This window comes from Nansenia antarctica (assembly GCF_963989245.1).
Source record: "Nansenia antarctica genome assembly, chromosome: 20".
In the NCBI taxonomy this organism is placed as follows: Eukaryota; Metazoa; Chordata; class Actinopteri; order Argentiniformes; family Microstomatidae; genus Nansenia; species Nansenia antarctica.
The window spans coordinates 19,708,990-19,732,040 of NC_137693.1; the positions used below are offsets into that span (position 1 = coordinate 19,708,990).

A 23,051-nucleotide genomic window follows, 5' to 3' on the forward strand; every position below is an offset into this window, starting at 1 on the left:
TTGACTGTGTGTACAGTCTAAATGTAAGGGGTATGGTTTGTGGATGGTGGGCGGGGAGAGGATGACCCGGGAGTGCGCAGGGGTGATATCCCTTATTTTCCCTTATTTTTTGGAAAATATCCCTTATTTTCAAATCCCAATGTTGACAGGTATGCTCCTATGCTGTGCTGCTCAATTGCACTTCATAACTGAAACATGAACAGCCAGGTCGAGATAATTAAAGGATAATCATTAAGCTAACAACCTGTTTGGATCGAACACTTGACCTCTCGACGTAGCCTATTGCGGCATAATAGCTCTCTCTCTATCGCTCACCACTTTATGAGTGACATCAAAACGGACGATACCATAGGCCTGAGAGAGGGGGGTAGCAACAAGAGGGTAAATAATAAACCACATCAATGCCCCATAATAGGATGATATTATCTTATCGATCTTATCTTCATATCAACTAGGGGAGGAAGGGGTTTGGTCGTCACACGGGTTGGTTGTCACACTCATCATATTTCGGCCACTAGGTGGCGCTGTCGCGAAATGTTGGTACTGAAATGTTCACCCCGAGATCAGGATTCAGCTCCATCTTCTTCTCTGGATATAAGACACTTCAACTTGAGGTGAGAGGACGTTTTGTGTTTTTCATGTCAAATTGTAAATATTCAGCACAATTATTTTTCTTCTATGCTTTTACACAATGGGTTTATAACAAAACAATTATTACCATTAAAAAGTATAAAGGGAAAGCTATAGATTAGATTGTTTCTAGCTAGCTAGCTAGTTGTTCAATGGTTGTTAGCCCTGTTGCTAGCAAGAAATTCCAGTTGGGATTGGTCGTCACATTCTATTTGGGGTTGCTTGTCACATGTGTTATAGGCCTAAAGATAAAATAAAAAAAGTTTTATTGTTGGTGTTATGTTAAGATGTGTTAATATGTGTTAAGTTGATGTTAAGTGATGTATTTCACTGAAATTAAACTTTTAAATTCAGTTCTGAAAATGTTCATCTTTAAAAAAAAAAAATCCATTAAAATAACATAGGGACAACCAACCCCATAGTGTGTGACAACCAACCCCACAATGGGGATGGTTGTCACAAGTGCACAACACGTATTTGACGGTCCACATCTTCTGAACAGAATAATCTTAAGGAGAGTAAGGGCACTCCATTACTACCTGACACGTCAGACTTCCTTTACACAGGAAATGGAATCTATAAAGGATACAGTTTGTGAGGGATTCAAATAACAGTAAAAAGTGTGACGACCAACCCCGTCCTCCCCTACGTCGTGTTTATGGGCGGTGGTGAGCAGTCGTTTCCCCAGCACTTGAACGCCCCCCACAGTGAGGTAAGAGGGGATGCTCTCGGGTCTACTTGGAGATGCGTAAAGCCACATATGATCTGCCTCCTTTTATTTTAGTTCCGATCAAGACGACAATTTCACTCCACTGGAGCTCTGCGAGCTGAGAGCACATCGGGCTGCAGACAGCTGAGGACCTCACATGACAGACAGAGAGAGGAACTGCTTGGTTTCGGTTGCTGCGCTGTTGTATGTAGGCGAGTTCGGTGAGGGATAATAATAATAATAATAATAATAATAATAATAATATTAATAATAATAACAATAATAATAGTAATAATAATAATAATGTTTTTTTAAATTCAAATTGAGCAATTCAAATTCAGATTCAGATTCTAGTGGCACAGATCTCTGCCCATAGATGAACCACAGTGCATCTCGTCTGTTAGTCTCTCCAGCTCGGAGACAAGAAGGGGATTTAAGTGAATTAAGCACCGGGGGCAAATAGACAGCAGCTGTGCAGCCTTCAGGGAGGGAGGTGTTTGTATCTTCCAAGCCCGGGCTAAGAGGGGGGGGGGAGGAGGAGGGGAGAATGAGCTATTATTGTACCAGCAGAGGCAACAGCCAGGACCCGTCCAGCAGCGCTACGAGCCCCAACCCGAGCCCGAACCCATCGGCGGCGATGAAAGTGAAGAAAGGCTGCAACTCCACGGACGCCCCGGGCGTCCCGGTGACCACCGAGGGGGAACTGGCCGCCAACACGACGATCACCCCCGAGGATGTACTGGGCTTACAGAAGATCACAGAGAGTAAGTTATTATAGCACCGACAAGACAAGCTATAGCACCCGATCCTTCCTCTCCAAAAAACCCCATGAGACATGAGATGAAGTATGCTCCATGTCTTAAGTGAGTGCATGAGTCAGTGCATGTCTTCAGGTTAGGTCTTAAGACGACTTAAGACATCTTGACAGACAAAAAATGTCTTATTTTTGGTTAATTAAGACATCTTAAGACATCTCAAGACTTGATGGCTGGTTATGGAAGCGGTGGTGGTGTGTGTAGCTGGATTGTTGCAGATCAGATGGTGTGGAGTTGAGCGATGGTCTTGTGGACAGAGCAGATGGATGAAGTGCTTTCTTTCAACAGTTTCCCTCCATGCATGCAGGGCTCTATTGTAACGCAACAATGTAACCATCATGAAGCGAGTGCCAAAACTGTCACCCACCCCCCAAAAAAGCTGTCTTTTTGTTCATCATTATGTCTCTTGACCTAGTGGTATGGCTTTATTGTATGCCGATGACAGTGGGTTAGTCTGTCCCAGAATATCATTCCCTATATCTGGATAGGCATAGTGTGCAGAAGAGAGTAACTATTGAAAGTGTTCAAATAGCAAAGGAATTGTTTCCAACAATGACACATCTGTCAGACGAAATAGTGAAACACATCCTCATTATGAGTATCATCATCGTGACAACCTTAGGTAATAACTTAAACAAATCCCTTGTGGTACTAACTACATCAGGCTACATGCGGGATATTGCGTTTTAAATATGTGGGCTATTGACGTTTCCACTATCCTTCTGGGGTTTGTTATGTAGTCTCACGATATTGTTATGAAAAAGTAGGCTACTGTAGTTACATCAATTAAACCAGCTAAGTTGTTGACCAAATCAATACTATGTGCAGATAGATATAGGACCAGCTATAACTATCCACCTCTGATATCCTCACCCAACTAACCTGTTAGTGCAGGACACTGTTATCTAACAGGTGGTCAGCGAGGGCCTTGACTATTTTAAGTCGGCCGTAATACCTTACACAACACAGGTATAAGGAGACATGAGACTTGCCCCCTGAGTCTCACAGTGGAAAAGGTAGTCCTGAGCAGCTTTGGTTGTTGTTGAGTGAACTGCAGCTGTTCGTCTAGAGAGCAGAATGTACAGATATATAGAGAGCAGAATGTACAGATATATAGAGAGCAGAATGTACAGATATATAGAGAGCAGAATGTACAGATATATAGAGAGCAGAATGTACAGATATATAGGCCTAGTGCCAATCACAGAGTGGATCCTTTTTCTTCCGCAATATTTCTCATCTCCTTCCCCGGTCCCCTTATCTGCTTGACGTTCACCTCCTTATCTCTTCCTCTCCTCTTGCCTCCTTTCCTGTTCTCTTACTCTTCATGACCGCTACATCTGTCAAGACCCGATTGGTTAAAAGCAACGTGTGGTGGAAGCCTAATCACTCCTACACATGACTTTGTTGTGAAGAAGAACAGGGGGTTATCAAAAGGAGAGTATATTTGGGAATTTGAACTTAGACTTGGTGAATGGAAATGAGTGCATCCCTTTGTATGTGTGTGTGTGTGTGTGAGAGACTGAGACTGTCCGCTCTGTCTTGTTGTTCAGTTTTCCATGAGTGAGGAGGCTACTATGGGGCAACTCAGGGACAGCGCAGCAGAAAGACCCGTCTGGGGATGTTTGAATGATTCTTCCTCCCAGGCCCGGACCGTGTTACTGTCATAGAAACGCCCTCCGAGCATCTTGATTCACCCTCCCCTCCATCCTGACTCACCCCCTTCACCAGCATCCACCCCCCCCCCCTCACCCCCTGCACCCTCCTCCACCTTTCCTCACCCCCTGCACCCACCTCCACCTTTCCTCACCCCCTGCACCCTCCTCCACCTTTCCTCACCCCCTGCACCCACCTACACCTTTCCTCACCCCCTGCACCCACCTCCAAACCCCTTTAACAAAATATGTACACTCACTCACTCGCTCACTCACTCGCTGAATAATAGGCACTCCTAACATGCGCACACTCTCTTTCTCTCTCTCTCTCTCTCTCTCTCTCTCTCTCTCTCTCTCTCTCTCTCTCTCTCTTCTCTCTCTCTCTCTCTCTCTCTCTCTCTCTCTCTCTCTCTCTCTCTCTCTGTCTCTCTCTCTCTCTCTCTCTCTCTCTCTCTCTGAGGCTGACATCTTTCCTCTCAGTCAAAGAAAGTCAGAACCTGAGCAGGCCCCAGAGGAGTGGGAGGTGGTGAACCCAACAGATTACACCACATAGCCAAAAGTATGTGGACACAATTATGGTCTGTTCCTGACATTGCATTGCAGCACAAGACATAAATCAAGCATGATTCAAGATTAAAAGTGTCAGTAGTACAGGACATAACTGACAACAAATAATAGGCATAGTACAAGATAAGGTGGCAATAGTGCAGGTAAGTCAACACGGCTTACACTAATGGTGCCTGTAGTGATAATAGAGAGTTCACAGTAGTAAAGTGTGTTGTGCTGTTTTTCATGGTTTGGGCTAGGCCCCTTAGTGTCAGTGAAGGGAAATCTGAATGCTACAGGATACAATGAGATTCTAGAGAATTGTATGCTTCCAATTTTGTGGCAACAGTTTGGGGGAAGGTCCTTTCCTGTTTCAGCATGACAATGGCACCATGGCACAAAGTGACGTCCATCATGACATGGTTTGCTGAGTTTGATCTGGGAGAACTTGACTGGCCTGCACACAGAGCTCTGACCTCAACCCCATCAAACACCTTTGGGATGAATTGGAACGCTGACGGCGAACCAGTCCTCGTCTCCCAACATCAGTGCCTGACCTTACTAATGCTCTTGTGGCTGAATGGGAGAAAATCTCGTCTTCCCAGAAGAGTGGAGGCTGTTATAGCAGGGGGGGAACCAACTCCATATTAATACCCATGGTTTTGTAACAAGATGTTCAACAAACACATCACCAAGGTGATGTTCAGGTGTCAACAAGTAACTGTGCACATACATTAGAGCAACATTTATTCATTTTATCAACAGAGATTGATTCATTTCAAGACATTATTGAGATATGAATGTTTGCCTAATCAGTATTAAGAGTATCTTTTGCCATCGCTTTCCTATGAAAACTGTGCTAAAAAGAAATTCTGTAATAAGTAATAAAAAAACAAATATATATATGTTACGGCACATGTGGGAATGCGGTACATGTGGGAAAACTAGGGTTAGGGTTAGGTGCTACGGTGTTAGAGTTAAGGTTAGGGTTAGGATTAGTAGGGTTAGGGTTTGGATTACGGTTAGGGTTAGACATGCCAGCATGTACCAAGTCGACGTAGCACCTAACCCTAACCCTAGTTTTCCCACATGTACCGTATTCCCACATGTACCGTAACATATATATATATATTTACTGTATATCGATTATCTGTGAATTTTGAACCCCCCATAAATCGGCATCAGTATCGTACCCAATAATCCAGTGTGTTCTGAGCTGCTGCGTCATGTGACTGTGTCATGTGACTGACGAATGTCCACTCTGTCTAAATCACACAACAGAACCCACGATGGCTGTACTACTTACTCCCTCACATAACCACAATACCAGCATCAGAAAAACCATATTCCTGTGGTCTGCTTGGGCTGTTGGTCCTACACGGCGCATACTTTTTCTTTCTGTCAGTGTCTCTGTGTAGTTGTAGGCAGAGTCAATAGGATGACAACCCCATGACAGCCTTATGTATCACAAACCCTGGGGCGGGAGATTTAGAGCACGGTAGAAATGCATTATAATGAGCTTATACTGGTCCTCGTTCGACACAATTGGAAATCATGTGCTCATACGTGTATTCTATACATTTCTATGTAGGAATTCTGTAATATTCCCCTCTCCTGAATAAGGATCAGTTCTGATACCCCTGTATCGTATTGTGATATATCTCTTCATATCGGATTAGAAGATATTACACACTTGATTCAGATAATTGTACTCTAAATTGAAGACCGTCATTAGAGGATCATTTTAATCAGATATGTTGTTGTATGGTGAGCTGGAACAAAAGTCTACACACACACAACACACAAAACCTGCACTATAGCCTGTTCTAATGCTCCTAATTTACTACAGACATAATCCCGTATGTCACTTAGTACCAGTAGCAGTTGGCCACATGTCACTGGGAAGTGTTTATGTAAGGCCGGCTATGCTGCTTACTGTAAGCATGGTATCTGTACATCTCTCTCTCTCTGTCTCTCTCTCTCTCTCTCTGTCTCTCTCTCTCTCTCTCTGTCTCTCTCGCACACCATACATCATACTGTACATGCAGACACACGCGTCTTCCCTAAATAGTTCTTTCATAATTTGGAGGTGTGCTTTGGGTCATTGTCCTGTTGTAGGAGGAAATTGGCTCCAATCAAGCGCTGTCCACAGGGTATGGCATGGCGTTGCAAAATTGAGTGATAGCCTTCCTTATTCAAAATCCCTTTTACCTTGTATTGTACAAATCTCCCACGTTACCAGCACCAAAGCAGCCCCAGACCATCACGTTACCTCCACCATGCTTGACAGATGGCGTCAGGCACTCTTCCAGCATCCTTTCACTTGTTTTGCGTCTCACAAATGTTCTTCTGTGTGATCCAAACACCTCAAACTTCGATTTGTCTGTCCATAACACTTTTTTCCAATCTTCCTCTGTCCAATGTCTGTGTTCTTTTGCCCATATTAATCTTTTCCTTTTATTGGCCAGTCTCAGATATGGCTTTTTCTTTGCCACTCTGCCTAGAAGGCCAGCATCCCGGAGTCGCCTCTTCATTGTAGATGTTGACACTGGCGTTTTGTGGGTACCATTTAATGAAGCTGCCAGTTCAGGACCTGTGAGGCGACTATTTCTCAAACTAGAGACTCTAATGTACTTGTCTTCTTGCTCAGTTGTGCACCGGGCCTCCCACTTCTATTTCTACTCTGGTTAGAGCCTGTTTGTGCTGTTCTCTGAAGGGAGTAGTACACACCATTGTAGGAAATGTTCAGTTTCTTGGCAATTTCTTGCATGGAATAGCCTTAATTTCTATTCATTTTGAGAGTATAATCGAACCCACAAATGTGATGCTCCAGATACTCAACTAGCTCAAAGGAAGGCCAGTTTTATAGCTTCTCTAACCAGCAAAACGGTTTTCAGCTCTGCTAAAGTAATTGCACAAGGTTTTTCTAATCATCCATTAGCTTTCTAACGCAATTAGCAAACACAATGTACCATTAGAACACTGGAGTGATGGTTGCTGGAAATGGGCCTCGATACACCTATGTAGATATTCCATTAAAAACCAGACGTTTGCAGCTAGAATAGTCATTTACCACATTAACAATGTATAGAGTGTATTTCTGATTAATTAATTGTTATCTTCACTGAAAAACAGTGCTTTTCTTTAAAAAATAAGGACATTTCCAAGTGACCCCAAACTTTTGAACGATATATGCTACTTATCACATTGCAGCCTAACACCTCCAACCCCTCTCCCCAGTCTCTCTCCTAACCCCCCCCCCCACACACACACACCCTGCTAGTGATAAGGTGGATTTGCGTCCATGCAAGTCACTAAACCGGATTAGTCCAGCTGAGCTGCGTTGGGATGCAGTGCCTTTACTGCTCTTGCTACGATTGGCTGCTCAGCCTCTCCCAAACAGTCTGTGTTAATTTTAACCTTTTATTCTTTCTGACTGTAGCATTCTGAATAGCTGTAGCATGTAGCTTTGCTACAGTGTGTCATTGAACAACTGAAGGCCTTATGCATTACAGACACTGTGCTGTTCACAGAAACACGTCTTATTTAAGCCATGTGTATTTACAGCAACATCATGTCAGCTCGGCAGAATAAGAACAAGCTCTTATTGGTAGTGTGGGGGTCGTGATAATGTAAAAAAAAAAAAAAAATGGCATTAATGTCATGATACATTTATTGAGAGTAGAGGTAACCCAGTGTGGGCACGGTGACAGGTGACAGGTGCATCTCCATGCCAACAAAACCACAAGTTCCAATCCAGAAAGATCATATCATTCCTGTGAGAGTGAGTCTGTCTGGTTAGGGTGGCTGTCATAATCATAAACAGCAAAGAGAATGAGGACATGGTTAGCTTTGAGGGTCACAGATACGTATGTGGGCATCCCATAGTAGTATATCCCATAGTAACTGAATATATTGATTAAATGATGCTGGAAATAATAGGCTTTACAAATGGCCTGTCAAGTGCAGATGAATAGTCTGTGCTTCTTAGTGGAACTGAATTGAGTGGAAATCATCCACTTTTCTCATCCACTATGATCCTATCCCTGTTCTCCTTTCAACCCCCTCCTACCTTCCTCCTGCCTTGGGCTCCCCCCCTCTCTCTTTCAGCTATCTTTGTTTTCCAGTTAGTTATAGTTGACGCACGCACGCACACACACACACACACACACACACACACACACACACACACACACACACACACACACACACACTCACACACACTCACACACACACACACACACACACACACACACCCCCCTTCCTAACCCCCAGATGGCTAATCTCTCAGGATTAGTCGTCTAAAAATGTCCACCGCCGTTACTCAGGCCTGGGTCATGTGATGCTGTCACATCACATGGCCTACTGTACGTCACATGGCCTACTGTACGTCACATGACCTACTGTACGTCACATGGCCTACTGTACATCACATGACCTACTGTACGTCACATGGCCTACTGTACGTCACATGACCTACTGTACGTCACATGACCTACTGTACGTCATATGCCATGGCTTAACAGCCATCAGAATGGGCCCTGTTCTGTTCAAATACTTTAGAAATGCATTCCTCCTTGAGATCATCACTGGTTTGACATGGCTGGATTGCTTTTCACTTTCGCTCATTTTTTCACTCATCAAATGACGTCCAGATTAATGATTAGGATACCTCCTAAAAGGGGGGAGGGAGAAATGCATGTTTAATGGTGTCGCTACTAGCCAGGAACACCATGTAGTCGGGAATATCCTATGGGAGCTGTAATTAATCAGTCAAGTCCACAACAACAATTATCAGCATTAGGGCAGAAAAGAGGGGGGACCATGTGTGCTCATGCCTTGGTGATATGGAGGTGAAATGCAGAACAGATTTAGGTTAGGTGTTGAACAGCTCTATGTAGAATGTGGAGCAGGTCTACAGTGCAGTGTTGTCTAGACTGGGGCCTGCTGGTAGAAGATCTGTAAGCAGGGCTGGAGGAAGTTAATTGGCCCAGTGGCTGGTTGCTAGGTGATAGTGACAGAGTGTGAGAGAACTTGTCAACCCCTATGTGTGTGTGTGTGTGTGTGTGTGTGTGTGTGTGTGTGTGTGTGTGTGTGTGTGCGTGTGTGTGTGTGTGTGTGTGTGTGTGTGTGTGTGTGTGTGTGTGCGTGTGTGTGTGTGTGTGTGTGTGTGTGTGTGTGTGTGTGTGTGTGTGTCTGTGTGTGTGTGTCCTTATTTGAGGTGAGCAGAGCTGTTGACTTCCTGTCTCTACCGTGTGGTGAACTGTCAGTAGAGCTTGAGCACAACTATCTGTGTGTGTGTGTGTGTGTGTGTGTGTGTGTGTGTGTTTGTGTCAGTGGTGTACTCTAGCATGACTGTCCCTTTTTGTCTGTCTGTTTCCTGTTTTCAGCTTGAGCGTCTGTGTGGTGTAGCCTATGTGAAATGTTCTCACCACAGATGTTTCCTTCTCTTACTCTTTACATAACAGCATTAGCCGTTTGCCTCTCTCTCTCTCTGCTAAATAAATAACACACACACACACGCACACACATTGACAAGACCACCCCCCGCACACCACACATAGAAGCACACCACAAACAGACGCACACACACACACACACACACACACATATATCCAACTCCTGTGCAACATTCTTTTGAATGTATATTTTGAGTGTATAGTTTTTCTTACCATAAATGTATATAATTTGATAATTGTATCAAATTTTTAATATGAATATATTATTATATTTGATTATATTCTATCTCTTATATGTACCCTAAATGGAGGCCCCCCCAGCGGACGTATCTCACACGATTGTACTTATATCATCCGTATAATCTCAATAGAGTGAGAAATAAACTTCTTGTATCTTGTTTGCAGCACTCAAGTTGAGGGGGGGATGGCATCCCTGCTGAAATAAAAACAGTCAAAATCCTCCCCCTTCTAAAATTTCAACATTTCGTTTTATGCATATTGAGTAAAATACTGTGGGCGAGGGGGCACGCACACATGCAATGACATTTTGACCAAGTGACTGACACTGAAGTCACTGACGCTGTGGGGATGCTAACATTGTCTCCATATGATAAAATCCACCATCCCCCCTGATTTTCTTTCACAACTTGAGTACTGCTTGTTTGTGTCTGTAGCGTTGTGAAGAACCATCATGGTTCAAGAGACGAGACCATGCCTGTTAGTGAGCTTTGTTCCAGTGACCTCTGACCTGTCAGACTGCTCTGTGAGCAGGCTGGTTTGACATAAGGGGTAGTGGTGGTCTAGTGGATAGTGAGTTGGACTTGTGGTCGGAAGGTTGTGAGTTCAAATCCCGCCTGAAGCCACACCACTACTAGTGTGCCCTTGGGTAAGGCACTTAGCCCTCAGTTACTCCAGGGGGAATGTCCCTGTAATTCGTAATTGTAAGTCGCTTTGGATAAAAGCGTCTGCTAAATGGCAAAATTATTAATTAAATTACATAACTATTGAACTATTTATCAAACCTCAGGTTCATCCAACCCAAACATGTTGTAAGTGTGTGCGTGCGTGCGTGGGGCGTCCTGACTTAGGTAACATGTTGTAAGTTTGTGCGAGCGTGCGTGGGGTGTCCTGACTTAGGTAACAGGTTGAGTATAATCTCTTCATGGTAGCACGCTCAGGGCTGGGAAGCAATCTAGAGGTGAGAGCAGGGACCAACACACACACACACACACTCTCGTCTCTGCTCATAAGAGGTCGTTAGAAGGCTCCATAGGAGTGATTAGGAAGAAGACAGAGAAGGAGGGTAACACAAGCCGTGTGGGGGAAGAGAGGACTATTCCCCATGTATAGCCCTTACACAGGTAGATTTACGCTTCTAGTCTTTGCAAACTGAACCTGTATGATGTTAACGATAGAGTATGTGCATAACCCCCCGAGAGAGAGAGAGAGAGAGAGAGAGAGAGAGAGAGAGAGAGAGAGAGAGAGAGAGAGAGAGAGAGAGAGAGAGAGAGAGAGAGAGAGAGAGAGAGAGAGAGAGAGAGAGAGAGAGAGAGAGAGAGAGAGAGAGAGAGAGAGAGAGAGAGAGAGAGAGAGAGAGAGAGAGAGAGAGAGAGAGAGAGAGAGAGAGAGAGAGAGAGAGAGCAGTGGAATGGCTGGGTATGTGACATTGGTACATGCAGGCATTTCCCCGTGTGGCAGAGATATGAAAAGATGATGTCATCCTTCAGGAGAACGCTAGCGTCAGCATTCAGACGGGGAAAAACATGGAGTCAGACTGAATCACATCACACAGAGGGGACGGCTGGACCCAGCCAGCACTAGGCTACATGCAGAAGGAAAACACTCATTGACTCCTAAAGGGATGATACACATACACACACACACACACACACACACACACACACCACTCCACACCACAATCTTGTTAGAGGTGATAACATATTTCAGTGAGTTTTTCGACCAGGTACAGTATGTGGAGTTTGCATTTTTTCCATTGTCTGCAGAGACGCTCACTGGAGACGGAAAAAAGTCTCCTTTCTTTTTGGATAGAAGACATGGTTTTGACTGGTCTGGTGGAGTGGTTGAGTTGAGGTAGTGGTTGAGTTGAGGTAGTGAGTAGTCAAGACTCACAGGAAGCAAGAAGTCAGGGTTGCAGCTCTGCTCTGGAACACCAACCAGCAGTGACACCACCTGGGGACGGCAGGAAGGATTAGAAGAGTCCAAATAGGGGCGCTTAGGAGCCGTAGCGGGTTAAGCGTTGACCATGTAACCCCAGGGTCCCCGGTTCGATTCCGGCCGGGGACATATCCTGCATGTCATCCCTTCTCTCTCTCTCACCCATACTTCCTGTCACATCTCTGCTATCTCGATCACAATAAAAAGAAAATATGAGTCCAAATAGTGTGAGAAAGATGGAGATGGAGACCTATATCTCTCTGTGTATCCCAATGACACATTTAGATTAAGGTCATTGTGTATATTGGGTACAAACAATATGACGCCTCAGTTTCAGGTCTGTGAGTCCAGTCCATGTAAAAGACAGAGCCCCTCTATGTTTTTCTAACCGATGAATATGATTTAGATCTCCCATCAGGCTTATTTATGCACAATAGAGGATGAGGTTATAGAAAGGAAATGAATGAATGAATGAATGAATGGTCTTTATTGTCATTGATATAGTACAGGTACCAAACAACGAAATTTGGGAGGGGGGGCTCCCCTGGTGGTAGGAAAAAAAACAACTAAAAAACAAGAAGGGAAAGGAGCTGGTTTACATAAATAAAGGCTATGTACACTATCCACTATACTATACAATCCAAATAAAACACTGTGCTGTACTCTATGCTATGCTATACCTATTCTAACAATTCCTATTCTCTGAACCTTATGTACCCTAGGGTTGTCATATTGCACATAGTGTTATTGCACATTCATTTAAAGTGAAAGGTAAAACCCTCCCTTCTCCTAAGACACCTTCTTCTTTTTGTTCTCTTTCTCTCTGTCAGACTACCTGTGTGGGCCAGATCAGAATGTCTTCCACATCGACTTCACCAGGTTCAAGATCCGAGACATGGAAACGGGGACCGTGCTGTTTGAGATCACCAAACCCCCATCCACAGGTGACAAACACACACGCAAACACACACGCACGCAACGCAATTGATCACTCACTCTCCCGTAAGCAGACACACACACATAAAGTACATCTGTCAGTTCATCTGTTGTAGTTCTGATACGAGATTCCTCTCTCTCTCTTTCTCTCTGTCTCTCTTGTCAGATAAAGATGGGAATAAGAGGAATGTTGACCCAAATGCTGGGCGGTTCGTCCGGTACCAATTCACCCCGGCCTTTCTCCGACTGCGACAAGTGGGCGCCACGTAAGTGAGACGTTAGCCCAATCTCTCACGACCTGCCACAAGATAGTCTTTAATTCATTGAACTGAAAAGACTGATACCAAGCTCCGGACCTGGGGGTGATGGGGCCTTTTCAGCCGCAGTCTCGTCCCTCTGGAACGCCCTCCCCAACCACATCAGACAGGCCAACACCCTGCCAACATTCAAACAGGCCCTCAAAACCCACCTCTTCAAGCTTGCCTTCACCAGTTAACCCTCTCCCCCTCCCCTTCCCATGTGTCCCCAGCACTACCTCAATTAGGACCCTATACTTTCTTTTATTTATTTCTACCTCGATCTTTTCAGTTTGTAAAGCGTCTTTGAGTGTCTAGAAAAGCGCTATATAAGTCTAATGTATTATTATTATTATGATTATTATTATTTTCTCTCTCCCGTTGCTTTCTAGTGTGGAGTTCACGGTAGGAGACATGCCCATAGAGAACTTCAGGATGATCGAGAGGCACTACTTCAGAGAGAAGCTGCTGAAGAGCTTTGACTTTGAGTTCGGCTTCTGCATGCCCAGCAGCAAGAACACCTGCGAACACATCTACGAGTTCCCCCCTCTGTCCGAGGATATCAGTGAGTGTACACACACACACAAACACACACACACACACACCACCATCATCATCATCATCATCATCATCATCGGCAGTCACTCGTAGTCAAGTATGACTGTCCTCCTTCTTTGTGGGTCTTCAGGTGGCTGCGTATTTTGGTGCAGTGTGGGCAGGGGACAGTGTGGGCAGCAGGGGACAGTGTGGGCAGCAGGGGACAGTGTGGGCAGGGGACAGTGTGGGCAGGGGACTGTGAGGGCAGGGGACAGTGAGGGCAGGGGACTGTGAGGGCAGGGGACAGTGAGGGCAGGGGACCTCCTGTGGTACCTCCTCTGTTGGGCCAACTCTGAGACTCAGGGAGGGAGAATGTTTTCTGTTAAGGGGACGGGTCGCTTAGCTAAAGCATGAGCTCTTCTTCTTCTTCTTCTTCTTCTTCTTCTTCTTCTTGATATGATGCGGTATGCACCCTCTCAGTTGTGGTGGTGATAATAACGTACTCATTTGTATATATTACAATACATCGTCTATAATGTGACTGTCTCTGTCTCCCCCTGCAGTGCAAGAGATGATCCTGCACCCATACGAGACACAGTCAGACAGCTTCTACTTTGTGGACAACAAGCTGGTGATGCACAACAAGGCAGACTACTCCTACAGTGGTAGCCCATAGGGACGACACTGGGATGACAGACTGAGGGACAGACAGACGGATGGATGTATGGACAAACCTAGGGATCGTACCCACTGATCTCATGCTCCCCCGACCCCACCCCGACCCCCTCTCATGGAGCAGTTAGTGTCTCCCACATCAGAGAACACCACTTAGGAGACAAGACCAGAAACCAGCTGCTGCGTGCGTGCGTGCGTGTCCATAGCTTGTCTGTGGTTGTCAGAGCCTGGGAACAAACACACCCACATACATGCTCCAAGCGCACACACACACACACACACACACACACACACACTCTCTCAAGACACCACTAGGTCAGACACTGCCATTGATCCAATAGATGCCAGCATGTCAGGTGTATCAGCCTCTCACATAGTACATAGCAAACCTGTCACCTTTCTATGAAATTAGCCGTGTTAACGTCAAAATTGGCCATACACGTGAATTGTGTAGATCTGCAAAAAAAAAAGATATGGCGGGTGGGGGAGTCTACGTATCATCCAAGTCATCTGCGAGTAGGCATTATACATTTTCTCTTGTGTGAGTGAATGTACTACACCCTGGGTCTAGTCTGCGAGCTAGCGTCTTCCTGTCTGCTCTGTCGGCTAAAGTCCGCTGCTGCTCGATAGACCGTCTCGTGCCGCAAAGTTGAAATAACTTGTAGCTGCTCCAGGCAGCATTGAGAACACACCCACGACAAGCAACCTGTTTTCAAAGTAATTACGTGGGTGCGTTAGTTTAGCTTGCAAGCTGGCAAGCGCTAGCTAGGGGCAGGGGTGGGCTCAGACCACCAAAACGTACATCGTGGCAGATCCCAAACTTTTTTTTTCTGAATTGTTGATATTCCGGGGGGGGTGTTTGAATGTTTACTATATCTACTGTAGGTCCATATAATATGTCTATCGATTGTTTGTATTGAAGCACTGCCCAGCGCTATATGATCTAGCACTAGTAGCACCCACCCACCCCCCCAAAAAAATAATAATATGTTGTCACCTTTTTGGGCCATCACCAGTTTGCACCCCTGTCTAAACAGTGGATATAAAGCGTCTTGGAGTTGTAGAAAATCAAGGACCATGTCCTCAGAGTCTATATGAATGGGTCTGCGCGTGTATGTTTCTTTATGGGTCTCTGTGTGTTTGTCTTTGTTTCTGCGTATGATATGAGTGTGTGTGTATGTATACTGTATGTGTTTGAATATATCTGTGTGTGAGTCAATAGCTTTAAGGTCATTGATCTTGAAATATAAAATATCAATCATTTCCCTGTCAATCTTTCCATCCGTTATGATTTTCTTTTGGTACACAGAGTATAATATGTCGGGTGAATACACATTTACATTACATACATTTACAGTACTTCTCTATGTATGTTTAGATGATTTTTACAATGTCCGTAAGCTAGTGCATTTATATGGTAGCCAGTAGATGGAAATTCATTATGTTCTGGACCGACATCTACATTTTTCAAAGCTCTCCACTTTGACCGACCCAGCGGTATAAGGACATTTACCAGGGGAAAAAATAGAACATTGCCACATTGTTACCTTTGCATTCATATACCGACCAGCAGACCTCTCCGGCAAGTCCTTTCCACGTGACATTTGTGTTTGGTTATGACACTGTTATGACTGACTACATTACCAGCATTATGCAATTGTGGTTGGGAGGTATCCATGTTGATGTTTACTGTTTTATTTTGTGTGTGCATTTTTTGTGTTTTTTGTCTGAAAAGTAGGAAGTTTAAGCAACACTTGCTGATAAAAGATTTGTATTTTCTCTCTCTGTCTCTTTAATTGCTGTCTGTATTCTGTTTGTCTAGTTCTTTCTTTTTCTTTTTCCAACAGTCTTCTTTATTTCCTATGTTTTCTTTTCCATCCCCCTCTCTCCATCTTACCCTCCTTCTCTGTCTCTCTCTGAGACTCATTCCAGTGAGGTAGGACCTGTGTGGATGGTGGTGTGGTTAGCAGCAGACAGATGATGCTGTTAACCAAGGATTTTCTAATCGGACACAGAGTCAGCTCTGACTGTCAGCATCACTTAGGATGCCTAACGTGACTTCCACTCCTTGTCTCCTTTCCTCCATGTGATCCACAGATATGGAAAAAACTCGAAAGGTCTAAGCAGATTTCCAGGATGCTTCCACCACACTTTGCTTTCACCAGTCCTGTGTTTTCAGATCAGTTAAGCTGTAGAGGAGGCAGTTCTAGGGGGCTGCAGTGTCTGCTGGATATTTATCTTCCTTGGGTCATCTAATATATATATATATATATATTAGTTTAATTAATAACATTGGACATGGAAAGAGTCGTAGCCTTTGTGTCCCAGGTTTGAGCCCGCTTCTGATTGAAAGGTATAGGGTTCAAATCCAGCAGACACTGCCACACCATCAGACAAGTGTAGCATGAGAGGCTGTGGTGGACCCCACCATGACCTGACTCAGTCCAACAATGTTGAAATTGATGAACTTGAATGATGATGTTAGTCGAACATGTATAACAGATTTATTTATGATTGTGATTCATTCATTTCAAAATGATTTTTGAAATAAACTGATGAATATGTACATTTTTGACAGTTCAAATGCAAAGTCTGGGCGAACAAAAAGAAATAAAGGTTTATGTGATTTTTAAAAATAACGATCCAATTTGTCTTTATTCTCACATTGAAGGGTGTGTGAGTGGCACTTACAGGATCTTGAAGTTGGCTGCGATAGTGAGTGTGATAATTCACCGATTACTTTTTGCTCAACAGGGTCACGTTCTGTAGCTTATGTATGATAGTTCAGCTAGAAACATACAATATCAAGTAGACTAGAATAGGCTTATTATTCTTATGTGCTTTATACAACACATTTCTATCTGTACAATGAGTTCCTCTTGAACGTGACCCAGCTGCCTTGAGGACTGGAATTGAGCACCACAGCCTGTGGTCTCTGGACAGTGTTGCCAGATGGGATTCTTTTCCAGCCTAACCACAGTCTAAAAACAGCCCATTCTGATCATAAGTAGCCCAATTGGGCGGGAATACACCCAATCTGGCAACATTGTCTCTGGACTATTCTGAGTTCTGTTCTGTCTAAAGAAAAAATAAGATAATAATAATAATAATGAAAGAGTGTAGATGTAGGATGTGGAGATTAGGCCTTTGTATAAGACTAGGGTTAGAGATAGATCTATCTCTTTACTGGGTTCCTAAAATGAGGCATGGGAGAAAATAGGAGAGACAAAAATGACCAGTTAGAAACCCATTACTCATTAAGAAGGTATTTATTTTACAAACACAAATGCAAATAGTTATATACAAATACATTTTAAGCTCCAGAAAACATGATAGTGAACAGAGTTGACAGATATCCTCTACTTGGACCTGATCACATTCTACCAGTAGTCTTCTTATTCAGAAGAGGAACTTCTGTGATCTTATGGTTGTAGAATGTAGAAACCACCAAACCATGCTACAAAACAAACAACAAAAACCTTTACACTATATCCACGAGATATCATGTGATACACAATAACAGAGGCTGTGCGACATACAGTATTCTGTGATCCCACAAGAGGACCACAATAATAAATAAATAAATCTCAGATGTGCATTACAAACATACCATTTATAGATGTCACAGAACGTCAGCTCAAGATAAGACAAAGGTTCTAGTCATCGGAGCAAAAGCTGAAAGAGAAAAACTGTCTGCATACTAAAAGACACCACACCCCAGGTTTGACTCCCATCTTCATTTTGAAACCCATATCAAGATTGTGACTAAAACATAAGGAACATTGATTTCTCACTGAAAGAAACCCTGAGATGCTGAGAGATGCATGCTTTTATTACCAGCAGGCTTAATACTTGTATGGCTCTCATGTCTGGTCTACCAAAGAAAGCTATTGGTCAACTGCAAACCATACTGAACTCTGCAGTCCTGACCAATACCAGACGAAGAGTTACACCAGTTTTACAGTCTCTGCATTGGTTTCCAAAAATGTCCACAGCAGTGGTGGACTCAGGATGTTTGAAGGGCAGGGGCGAAAAGAAAAAAAGGGCACCTACTGCACAACATGGGACCCCATCAGTGCACATGGTCAAGTTTAGACCATTGGAGGGGCAGCCAATAGGGCACATCCTCTAATTTTGCCACTCAAAAGGGCACTTTAGTGCAACGTTTTTCAACTGTGGGGGCACATGGTCTAATTTAGACCATTGGAGGGGCACCAATAGGGCACATCCTCTAATTTTCGCCACTCAAAAGGGCATTTTTGCCACTCAAAAGGGCACTTAAAGACCTCTTGGGTTGCTTTCGCAGTATGTTTTGGGTCATTGTCTATCTGTACTGTGAAGCGCCATCCAGTCAATTTAGCTGAATTTGGCTGAATCTGAGCAGACAGTATATCCCCAAACACTTCAGAATTCATCTGGCTGCTTCTGTCTTCTGTTACATCATCAATAAAAACTAATGACCCAGTGCCATGCATGCCCATGCTATCACACTGCCTCCACTATGTTTTACAGATGATGTGGTATGCTTCGGATCATGAGCCATTCCAAGCCTTCTCCATACATTTTTGGTACAGGTTGATCTTAGTTTCATAATTTAATTTTAATAATTTTGCCATTTAGCAGACGCTTTTAATCCAAAGCGACTTACAATTACGAATTACAGGGACATTCCCCCTGGAGTAACTGAGGGCTAAGTGCCTTACTCAAGGGCACACTAGTAGTGGTGTGGTTTCAGACGGGATTTGAACTCACAACCTTTCGATCACAAGTCCAACTCACTATCCACTAGACCACCACTACCCTTTCATCTGTCCAAAGGATGCTGTTCCAGAACTGGGATGGCTTTTTTAGATGTTTTTTGTCTAATCTATCTTCTCTTTACGTTAGACTTAGATATATGCCTTCCTCCCAGAGACTGTTCTTCATTTGGCTGGATGTGAAGGGGTTTTTCTGTACCATGTAAAGGATCCTGCGTTCATTCACCACTGTTGTCTCCCGTGGACGTCCCAGCCTTTTTGTGGTGCATTGCTCACCAGTGTGCTCTTTTCTTCTCCGAATGTACCAAACTGATTTGGCCACTCCTAATGTTCCTGCTATCTCTGATCGATTTCCTGTTTTTTGCAGCCTAAGCATGGCCTGTTTCACTTGCATTGTGAGCTCCTTTGACCACATGTTGTGCAGAATAGCAACAGCTTCCAAATGCAAATGCCACACTTAGAATCAACTCAGTCCTTTTACCTGCTTAACCGATAAAGAAATAAACAAGGAATAGCCCATACCTGTCCATGAAACAGCTTTTGGTCCCTTGAAAAAGAGGGGGCTACATATTAAGGAGCTGTAATTCCTAAGTAAACAGCTAAAATAAATAAAATTCTGTCAGTGTCAAAATATATATGGACCTAACTGTGTGTGTATGTGTGTGTGTGTATATATTTATTCTACTTTATCTTTCTAAATAAAATACATTTTATAAAGTTTTAGAAAACATTGGCAAAGATGATGAAACAAATGACTTCCAGACACAGGTTTCAACATTTTATTTACCTTGAAATAATAAGTTCCTCATCCGAGAACACAATATTATCATAGCAGGCCTACTAAAGAATCAGTTTAAAAAGACCAAAGGACAAAATACTGCATAACAATACACACTTTTAAAGTGCATATTATTTGGTCGATATGGAAAATATGAGTTAGTTTGGTTGGTTGGATGGATGGATAGAATGTTAAATGTCCTCTCCTGATATCTAACCATTGGATTATTTTCTAGCCTTCAATCGTACTATGATAGCTTGCTATCTTTAACTGATTTTAACTGATTTTGACCCACAAAAACTTGAATATTTCATAAACCATTCACCAAAAACCCACAAAGCAATAGCAACAAAATATGCAAACAACACCAAAACTAAACCGGTCACATGTCGAAGTGTCATACAACAGGGGCAATTCAAAGTGCTTTACATACATTATTTAAAATTACAGCAAGAGGAGCATAAGAACATAACAATTACAATGAATAAAAGCAAATATAAGAAGTAAATAGATAAAACATTTAAAAAGACAATAGTTAATGGGAAAAAGACATTGATAGAAGTGTTTATGTTTAATCATAACTGGTGCAAAACATGAAGGTTTTTAGCTTAGATTTAAATATTTTAAGGGTTTGGGCCTGTTTGATTTCTTCAGGGAGTTTGTTCCAGGAGCATGCAGCAGCGTGACTGAAAGCTGCTGCACCGTGTTTTGTTTTTACTCTTGGAATTATTAGCTGATTTGTCTCAGCTGACCTTAGGGACCTTAAGGGAATATAGGGTGGGAGGAGATCTGATATGTATTTTGGTCCAAGACCATTTTGTGATTTGTATGTAATTAGGAGGATTTTGAATTCAATTCTCGGAGAGACTGGTAGCCAGTGCAGGGATCTCAGGATTGGTGTAATGTGTTCAAATGTCTTTGTTTTTGTTAGGACCCTAGCAGCAGCGTTTTGGATGAGCTGCAATTTACGAACAGCTCCTTCAGATAGGCCTGTTAGTAGACCATTACAATAATCAAGTCTACTCAAAACAAATGCATGGATGAGTTTTTCAAGGTCTTGCTTGGACATGAAACCTCTCATTCTTATTATGTTTTTCAGGTGATAGTAGGCTGATTTAGTTATCGAGTTTATGTGGCTGTTGAAGTTTAGATCGGAGTCTAGAATTACACCAAGATTTCTGACCTGTTTTTTAGTGTGAAGAGAGAGAGAATCAAGTTTTGCACTGACTTTCGATCTTTTGTCAGGTGCACTGAATACAATTATCTCTGTTTTGTCCTTGTTTAGTTGGAGGAAGTTTTGTGTCATCCAGGCGTTTATTTGCTCAATGCAATTACAGAGATTGTCAATGGGACTATAGTCGTTCGGTGAGAGGGCTATGTAGATTTGAGTGTAATCCGCATAGTTGTGGTAGGCAATTTTGTTCTTTTTTATGATGTGTCCCGATGGAAGCATGTAGAGATTGAATAGAAGGGGGCCAAGGATTGACCCTTGGGGAACCCCACATGTAATTTTAATTTGGTCAGATACAAAGTTGCCAATGGAGACATAGTAGCTTCTGTCCTGTAGGTAGGATCTAAACCAGTTTAGGGCAGTGCCCGAAAGTCCTACCCAGGTTTTTAGTCTATCTATTAGAATGTCATGGTCTACAGTGTCAAAGGCAGCACTAAGATCTAGTAGTACCAAAACTGAGATTTTTCCGGAGTCTGTGTTTACGCGAATGTCATTAAGGACCTTAATAAGGGCCGTTTCAGTGCTATGTAGGCGGCGAAAGCCTGATTGAAAGTCATCAAAGAGATCATTTAGGGTCAAATAATTACTAAGTTGTTCGTGGGCAACCATTTCAATAATTTTTCCTGTACAGGGAAGGTTTGATATGGGTCTGTAGTTGTTTAGTACAAATGGGTACAAATGGGTCTAGGCCGTTCTTTACAGCAAGTAATAGACATGTTTTTTTTTAAAGATGACAAAAATATTTAGTCTACAAGCTTTTAACCATAGATATTAGCGAGTTGTTTGTCTGAGTTTTCTGCCTGTAGTGACTTGCTGTGATATGATAGGACAATTTCTATTTTGGGGCGTGGCTTAGCAATAGGTCCATTGAGAACATACTCAATATTATTATTATTATTATTATTATTATATTACATATTTGTAAAATGTTGTACCATCAGCTGTTGCAATGAAAATTGTACCATCAGCTGTTGCAATGAAAATTGTACATTTTAATTTAATTTTTGCCATTTAGCAGACGCTTTTAATTCAAAGCGACTTACAATTACGAATTACAGGGACATTCCCCCTGGAGTAACTGAGGGCTAAGTGCCTTACTCAAGGGCACACTAGTAGTGGTGTGGTTTCAGGCGGGATTTGAACTCACAACCTTCCGATCACAAGTCCAACTCACTATCCACTAGACCACCACTACCGCCAAATTGTACCATCAGCTGTTGCAGTAAAAATTGTACCATCAGCTTTTCTGTTCCTTGTGCCGAGCCATCCCACACCTGCACCAACTGCCGTTACAGCCGCTGTCATTAGAGAGAGCCCTCCTAGAGACCACACACATCTGTCATTAGAGAGAGCCCTCCTAGAGGGAGACCACACACATCTGTCACTGTCCCACATACGAGATACAAACACCCTTACATTACTAAATCATCAATGATTCATTTGTCTCTCTGCTCAGCTGCCACTTACACACCTCCCGTACCTGTAGCCACTTACACACCTCCCGTACCTGTAGCCACTTACACACCTCCCGTACCTGTAGCCACTTACACACCTCCCGTACCTGTAGCCACTTACACACCTCCCGTACCTGTAGCCTCTTACACACCTCCCGTACCTGTAGCCACTTACACACCTCCCGTACCTGTAGCCACTGTAGCCGTTGTAGCCGCTGTAGCCGCTGCAGCTCCTGAAAGCCCTGCGGCTGCGGCTACCGCCGCTCCAATACTTCCCACTGCTGCTGTAGCTGCTCCTGAAAGCCCTAAAACACCTGGGTTGACCACACACATATGTTACTGTCCCACATACAAGATATGAGCACCCTCACATAACCAGATCCTTACATTGGAAAAAA

General features: G+C 43.3%; 1 protein-coding gene across 2 annotated transcripts; it reads left to right on the top strand.

Moving 5' to 3' along the window:
- Positions 1 to 1,955: 1,955 nt before the first annotated feature.
- LOC308175008 (protein unc-119 homolog A-like) lies at positions 1,956 to 14,434 on the top strand (the record flags this gene model as incomplete). Of its 2 annotated transcripts, none has more annotated exons than XM_080550122.1 (5): positions 1,956 to 2,103; positions 12,820 to 12,933; positions 13,092 to 13,191; positions 13,614 to 13,786; positions 14,322 to 14,434. In XM_080550122.1, 5 exons carry the CDS (start codon positions 1,977 to 1,979, stop codon positions 14,432 to 14,434), a joined length of 627 nt encoding a protein of 208 aa, XP_080406248.1. The 2 variants fall into 2 exon arrangements, with proteins under 2 accessions (XP_080406248.1, XP_080406247.1); XM_080550121.1 differs by having other exon boundaries at positions 1,977 to 2,103; positions 13,098 to 13,191.
- Positions 14,435 to 23,051: the final 8,617 nt, after the last annotated feature.